The 7,706-nt window shown below is 33.4% G+C and overlaps 1 protein-coding gene across 1 annotated transcript; it reads right to left on the bottom strand.

The window, feature by feature from the left end:
• Window positions 1–1,429: 1,429 nt before the first annotated feature.
• Window positions 1,430–3,971, bottom strand: LOC117782570 (cholesterol 7-desaturase). Its single transcript, XM_034619595.1, has 6 exons — window positions 3,765–3,971; window positions 3,381–3,687; window positions 2,174–2,279; window positions 1,941–2,114; window positions 1,727–1,890; window positions 1,430–1,657 (listed from the first exon to the last, which is right to left on the bottom strand). The coding sequence occupies exons 1-5, from the start codon at window positions 3,871–3,873 to the stop codon at window positions 1,732–1,734; spliced, it is 855 nt and encodes a 284-aa protein (XP_034475486.1). The 5' UTR covers window positions 3,874–3,971; the 3' UTR covers window positions 1,430–1,657; window positions 1,727–1,731.
• Window positions 3,972–7,706: the final 3,735 nt, after the last annotated feature.

The following is a 7,706-nucleotide window of genomic DNA, read 5'->3' as shown; positions in this document are numbered from 1 at the left end:
GTTGTCGGATTTAGATAATCGAGGTATCGATCGACGCGTATTTTTAATTAGTATTTAAAAAAATTTTTTACCCATTATCTGCAATCATTTAAATTTTTCACTTACACCCCCTTATTTCATGAACCAGATTAGTTAGCAAAACGACAGTCGTAGCTAATTTTCCAAATTAGCTGTATATATTGCTAGTCGCCTTTTTCACTCTTCGTGCTGCTTTCGTCACCAGCGCAAACTGGCGTCCGCAGTGATATTTCTCGAGTATAGCCTTTCCCACATGTTTTTTTTTTTAATTCGGGCTTATACTAGATTAAATGAATTATATTAGTTGTGCCTTTCTGCAACGCAATTTATGTGTTATTTTTCTCTTTATCATTAAAAAAGCTATTTTTTTTAATATGAAAGAAATTCAACAAATAAGTTTACATAGTTTACTATCTGTCTGCATTAATGATAAAGTTACAATGTCAAAAGCAAAAACAAACAAAAGCACAGTGCAAAAAGATATTTCTATGTTCGTGGTAGCTCACCCCTTTTGCTTGTGAGTGTAGAATGCCAATTTTCGTGTTTTATTTTAATTTATGTTTTTGTTTACATTTTTTTTCTATTAAGCTTTATTTTCTTCTTCAAAAAATTTGATAATAGAAATTTTGATTATTATAATATCAGATGCATGTTGTGTCAGATTGGTTGAGATATCGCTGAAAACCAGGAATACAGAAACTTCATTTTCGACCGATCGTTTCTATGACAGCTAAAATACATGCTATATTTCCGATACAAAACTAACAAAAAAACTGTATCTGCGCCCTGTACCCAGGAGCCTACATACCAAGTTTGAAGTCACTAGCTCTTATGGTCTCTCAGTCTGAGAGGTGGTCTCGTCGGCAGCCGAAGCTCGCTCGTTTATTCCCTTAGCTTCACGATGCAATACGTTTTGTGCTCTCGTCGGCAGTCGAAGCATTAAGCCAAGAGAATAGTTTTGGCGAAGAGACCTCCATCTCAGACCGACGCTCTTAAACAGACGGACAGGCAGACGGACATGGCTAATTTGACTCGGCTGTTAATACTAAAGGGCAATGCAAAATGACCGCGAAATGAAACACTCCAAATAAAAACAAGAAGGCTACGCCCCTGCTCGCTAAGTTCACCTACCTACTTAGCGGTAAAGTGTGAAAGGGCTACAGTCCAGCCCACTCGACAGTTATTCCCTTACCACCCACATCTTCGCGGCAGCTCGTTTTAATGCCCATTAGTTAAATAAATTAATACTTAAATTCGTACAAAGGCTAAATTTAATTAGCACTTAACTTTCAAAATGTTAAAATAAAAAAAAAAATTTAACATAGTAACCATCAGACATACATAAATATATGCAAATTATCATTTGAAGATTAACATAGCTAAATGAACAATTGAATTAACAGAAGAAATGTATATTAGCATAAAATTTATTAACATAACATTCATATAACATGTCTAGCATAAAATATATTATGTAAATATAACATGAAAAATTAGATTATGTTCTTATAACATTAAAATAACATGTGTACCTGTTGTTACCCCCTTCAAATGGCTATTTATATTAGAAATTATATGTCAAAATTTGTGGTTGTAAGTTGTAGCCTATACAGTACAGGTATAAAAAATTGAAATTTACCTAAACAAAAGAGGAAATATATGTATGTGAGAATATTAAAAAATGTTTCCAGTTCATAAATCTACTAACTCTTGCTACCATTTCATGCTATCCGATTGATGATATGTCTTACTGTTAGCTGAATAGAAATTTGAATACCATTTTCGGAATTTTTTAAGTGAAGAGTCCTCAAGGACTAGGTAGGGATTGCTACGATACATCTTGTGATTCCAAATATTCATATCTCGTTCAAACTAAAAATTAAAAAAGTCAGTTTTTGAATTAATGCAAAGGTTTTACTTACCATTATACTCTCTCCACATATTAATATCTTCATAATTGGAGCCATTGATCGAGATGCATAGAATCTATGTACAACCTTTTGTAATAAAGGCTCGACTGGCGTTATGGTTTGAAATATTTGGAAATTTCCCAATATGGGAGAGTGGAGAAAGAGATGAACATATGCAGGACCAAGCTGTAAATAAACATATTGGTGGATCCCATATATTAAAAACACTTCTAGCAAATAGTTACCTGCTTCCCGATGACTTTCAATTGAAAACAGTGAAATTTATTAAACAATACGAAAGAATGAATCAATTTTACTTCAGCAATGTGCTTGTCTTCCGACGGACTCCAACTGTAATGCAAGTTAAGTAGGGGTAACGTTTGTATTTAATGTTAATATTTGATGAAATCACATTTATAAGTGGATTTTATCCTGGTGATTTAGAAAACCAGAGTATAGTCTGGTGTCAAACGGTAATATCCTAGATACAGCACGGCACTATGGGTGATTTTTCGATTTAGGCGGCATAAAGTCAAAGATTTGATGGTGGTATAATTAAAAAATGGCTGCTTTTACTAAAGGCCCGAATGAAGATGGGCAGAAATTTTCGACGGCGAAAAGTTTTCCATGAAATAATTGTCAAATTCTTCAGCTTTTTTTTACCACACCGTTTTTTGTATATGGAGAATAGACCTACCAGAACTTTTTCTGGTCTAACATACTTCAGTTAGAATTCTTATTTTGTGACAGCTTTGCAAGGTCAGCTGATTTCTCATAATACGTTCTAGTGAAACTTGGCACCAAATATATGGTGACTTTCAAAAGCTAATAAATAAGCAAAACTGAAAAAAAAACTTTTAAATGAATATTCTTGCGGTATTTAAAATAAATATTTGCTACCATACAAAATATATATGAATGTGTTTTGTTGTTGTCGTCCATTGTCCTTGTTACTATATTTTGTTATCCAAAATCTAACCAAAAAAGTTTTTTTCCGTTGACTAGAGATGACAAGTTATTTTGTAAAAGTCAATAATCTAAAATGTAATTATTTTTTTTGTTTTTTTTTTTGCAAATTTTCGAATAAATTGCATTGAAAAAAATAGCATTTTGCTTGTACAAGTTTAGGGGCGGGAAGTTAAGGCGTGGCCCAATTAAAAAATTTTTTTTTCAGAAATTTTAATTTAGTATAGCTAATATATCTACAAAATATCAAGTGCTTAGCTTTACTTTTAGAGTTTTTGCCAATAAATCGAATTTTTATTTCAGAGCCGAATAGGGAGGGAGTGGTACTATTTTCCAAAAAATAATTTAAAAGACTTACTAACGTACAAAAAAAAGTAAACTAGCCTTATATTTAGAGTTTATGCCGCCTTAATCGAAAAATCGTCCATAGTGCACTAAAAAACTGCTACCAGAAAATACCATTTGTCCATTTTAAAATAGACATACCTTGCCTGCCAGTCATGATATCCGAGATTGCTAAGAAAATTTTCTTTTGGGTCAAAGCCTCCAGCTAAAAAACTCCTGTTATGAATTGCAGTGAAATGGGCAAGATCAGCACCATTCTCGGGTATCTCTTGAATATGACAGTTTACATAAAATTCATTGCGGCCATGGTAGACCATTTTGTTGGCTTTAACTTCTTCAGATATGGGAAGAGTCCATGGCTGTTCCAATTCTTCAACATTATACCAAACAAATATTAGCCCATTTGTTTCAGTAGAAATCCATTTTTTTACCTTAATGGCAGGGGGAACTTAAAAATGTGCAGTTATATTTCGCGTTTATATGACCGAGTTTATTGAAATATGTATTTATTTTAGGGCTACTAACCACATGAGCTGTAAGGAATGTTTGTACATACTCCATCGGTACCACGAAAACTCCATTGGTGAAAGGGACACTCTAAATTATCTCCAACAACCCGTCCGCCAATGCCCATGTTGGCTCCCAAGTGCGGACAATAAGCGTCCAAAATAAATACTTTATTCGCTTTCGTTCGATAGACTGCGAAATTCTGTCCCAAACAAGATATATATATAGATTCTCCGGTTTTAAGCTTCGATGATTCAAGAACTCCATACCAGCCATTTGGATATGGAGGCGGCAAGTCCTTAGATCCAACTGTTCGATTCTTTCTTAACCGATTAATTGCTATATGTTTATTTTTGCTTCGCAGGTTTTCCTTAGTATTTCTGATTTGAGAATCAGCAACATCATCCAGTTGCTTCAATATTTAAGAAAAATACAATTTTTTAACCAATTTGTATGTACCAGTAAAGCTATATATTAAATGCAGAAAATAGTATCGTATTAAACGTTTTTTTTTCCAAAATTACCTATTTAAAATTTTTTTTCGACACGATTGAGTCCTTAAATATGAGGTGAGATTTTTATTTAAGAATAAAAATAATCAATGTTGCTTTAATCGCTTTTAAGACAAGCCACTATGGCCGATTTTTCGATTTAGGTATATTAAAGTCCAAGATTTCATGGTAGCATAATCAAGAAATGACTTAATTTATTAAAAGTAGATACTTCAGTTAGGTTAAAAAAATTTTTTTTTGGTTGGGAGGCAACCCTTTTTTGTGGCAGCTCTGCAAAGTCAGCAAATTATTCATAAAACTTATTTGTGAAATTTGACGCCCAATGTATGGTGACTTTTAAAAGCTAATAAATAAGCAATATTGTTAAGAGTAAAATAAGCTTGATATGGATAAATATTCTTATGATATTTAAAATAAATATCTGCTGTCATAAGTAAATTTATATGTGTTGTGTTGTTGTTGTCCATTGTTATTGTTGGTATATTTTTTTTTATTAAAAATCTAACCGAAGAAGTTGTGTTCCGCGGAGTATTACTTGCACGCTGGTGCAAGCAACTAAGGATGACAAGTTTTTTGTTAAGGCCTATAGTCTATAATGTAATTATCTTTTTTTGCTCCTATTCAAATAAATCACATTTAAAAAATGTTCTTTTGTTTGTACAAATTCAAGGACGGGAAGTAAAGGCGTGGCACCATTGTTAAATTTTTTTTTCCAAAAATCTTGTTTAATACGGGTAATATTTGTACAAAATTTCAAGAGCACAGTTTCACTTTTAGGGTTTTTGCAATATATCAAATATATGGGGTGGGGTGGTTAAACGTACACAAAAAATTTCAAGTCTCTAGCTTCATATTTAGAGTTTATGCCGCCTAAATCAAAAAATCGCCCATAGTGCACAGCTAGAATTTTACTCAACGCCTTTCAAGCAATGGAGTGGGGGAAATGGCCCCTCTCTGCAGACCCCCTCCCCCCCCTGCCTACGCCGTTGCACACTTGTGCGAGAGAAATTGTGTTAAGTTGTGATTTTGTCAAGTCAGTTTCTTGACTGTAAGTCAGCATTTTGGAGCGTAAGGGTAATTCAAATATATTTGAATATATCCGGCTATACGTATCAGGTTGAAAAAAACTTATTTAATATTTTTATAATTCTTTCAATATAAATTAGTTCACACTATCTATAAACCTAACATAAAATTTCCTAGAATAGCATGCTTTTTTATTGTATTGGCAAAGCCAAATTGTACGTACCTTGGTCCAGTTAAGGGGTACAAAAAATACCCAGTAAAAAGAAATAATCAAAAGACTCAAGAAGCTTATTGTTAGGAGAAAACTTAATTGAATTTGTGAAATAATCATTATCCATTGATCATATTTTACTAATGATTTTAATTTGAGCAACACTACAAAAAAGGCATTCGGCATAAGATGCATTATCATTTAATATTTTGAAGCACATAAAAAAAATTACGTCTAAGTAGCTCCTTTGTTTCGTTTTGCATTCGCTTTGCAGTTTTGTTTTAACCAATATGCGTTTGCTTCTGTCTGTTTTTATACAAAAGTTAAGAAAAAAGTGTAGGCTTTAAAATCGCTATTTGAAAGTATAATCCGAGGTATTTGAAATGCTTATTGTATTCAAATGAATCAATGGTTACTTAAATAAAAGCCATATGTATCGAGTAACTCGATTTAGTGACCCATACTCAGAAAATACCGTATTAAAAATACCTAACGCATATATGCACGAGGGTTGACTGATAAGTCATTTGCCTAAGAGTGTAACAAACAACGTTGCAAAAAAGTTAAATATCGTGCGGTAATTCAATCGATAAAAATTTAATTCGAGAATTATTAGAGGCGATGTGGACCGTCAAGATTAGCTATAACACTAGGCAACAGAATTGAATTTTTTAAGCCAATAATTTTAGTGAAAAAAACTTGAAAAGACTTTTGACAAATGGTTTGAATCTTAATTTGCATAGCATTTGCAAATTTGCATATATTATGGGGAAACGACGATATAACAACATTTATAGCTGCCATAGGAAGATCGGTTGAGAATAAGTAGTTAGTAAGAAAAAAAATGTTGTTTCTTGAGATATCACGGCAGTCTGCGCTACTCACAAAAGCAGCACGAAGGGATCGAAATGGTACTAGCAATATATACGGCTAATATGGAAAGCTTGCTACGGTTAAAACCCCGATCACTTAAATTCGACAATTGGTTCAAAATATAATGAAACTTTAACCTTTTTGTGGCCTTCTCAAAATAAAATGAAGAGTCAGTTTGTTTGTTTGCCTCAAAGTGTTAAAAAGCCTAGATTTGATAATGGGGATTTATTCCATTTCAAAAATCTAGAAATGTTTGCTCAACGACTTTTTAAAAAAACTGCTAGCTTTGCGGGAAAACGCTAAATCCCGCTTAAGTTAAAGAACCCGCAGTTTCCAAACCACAGTTTCACATTTTTGCGATTTAAAAAATTTACATTCAATATCTTTATCATACCTTAAAATAAATTTCGCGTTTTTTGACAAATTGTAGAGTTGAAAGATGAGAGGGTGGGCGGAAAAAAAAGACCACACTCCGAGTGGCAACACACAACAGAAAAAAAGGGGTGACAGCAGCCATAACGACAGCTTTTGCGCAGCAGATAACTTCATGGTACACCGAAAATATTTGATATTCAAAAAATAACCAGGGGCTCCGCCCTCTGCTTGCTTCGCTCGCGGTGAGGTGCGGCTACAGTCGAGCAGTCGACAGTAGGATACCCTGAGCCCTGGTACTCTTTTATAAAAGTTTATTTTCGACCAATTTTTCCTATGGCAGCTTTATGATATATGAAACCGATTTAAACCAAATCTGGTCAGAATGCACAAAACCAAATTTAATGCATATTCTATCAGTTTGGTTAGGATGTCTAAAAAAACAAAAAACTTTTTCATACTAAAATTTGATTTTCTACCGATCGGTCCTCTGACCTTTTTCTTACTAAGTCTTAATTTTCGATTGAGCGTCTCTATTGCAGCTATATGATATAGTTAACCGAAGTTAACCAAATTTGGTCAGGATGTATAATACTAGCCTAGATGCATATTCTATCAGTTTGGTTCTGATATCTCAACAAATAAAAAACTTTTTCATACTAAAATGTTAGTGACGCAAGTCTAGATGCCCCAAAATATCTGATATACATCTTTGTGACGAACGGTAATTAATTTAATATATAATCATTTAAAAATTATAGCCATAATTATAAATAACAAGGGGGCGTCGCCCCCTGCTCGCTTCGCTTGCGGTGAGGTGCGGCTACAGTCGAGCACGCTCTACAGTAGGATACCCTGAGCCCATGTACTCTTTTATAAAAGTTGATTTTCGACCAATTGTTCCTATGGCAATTATATGATATATGGAACCAAATTAAACCAAATTTGGTCAGAATGTAAAAACCC

The sequence above is a fragment of the Drosophila innubila genome (genome assembly GCF_004354385.1).
Source record: "Drosophila innubila isolate TH190305 chromosome 2L unlocalized genomic scaffold, UK_Dinn_1.0 5_B_2L, whole genome shotgun sequence".
Classification (NCBI taxonomy): Eukaryota; Metazoa; Arthropoda; class Insecta; order Diptera; family Drosophilidae; genus Drosophila; species Drosophila innubila.
This window is presented reverse-complemented; position numbering and strand designations above follow the sequence as displayed.

Coding starts and splice junctions, on each gene's coding strand:
- LOC117782570 (XM_034619595.1), bottom strand. CDS start 3,873: ATGGGCATTGGCGGACGGGTTGTTGGAGATAATTTAGAGTGTCCCTTT. Junction 2,280..3,380: donor TATCATGACTGGCAGGCAAG/GTATGTCTATTT, acceptor CTTGCATTACAG/TTGGAGTCCGTCGGAAGACA. Junction 2,115..2,173: donor TGAAAGTCATCGGGAAGCAG/GTAACTATTTGC, acceptor GTTTATTTACAG/CTTGGTCCTGCATATGTTCA.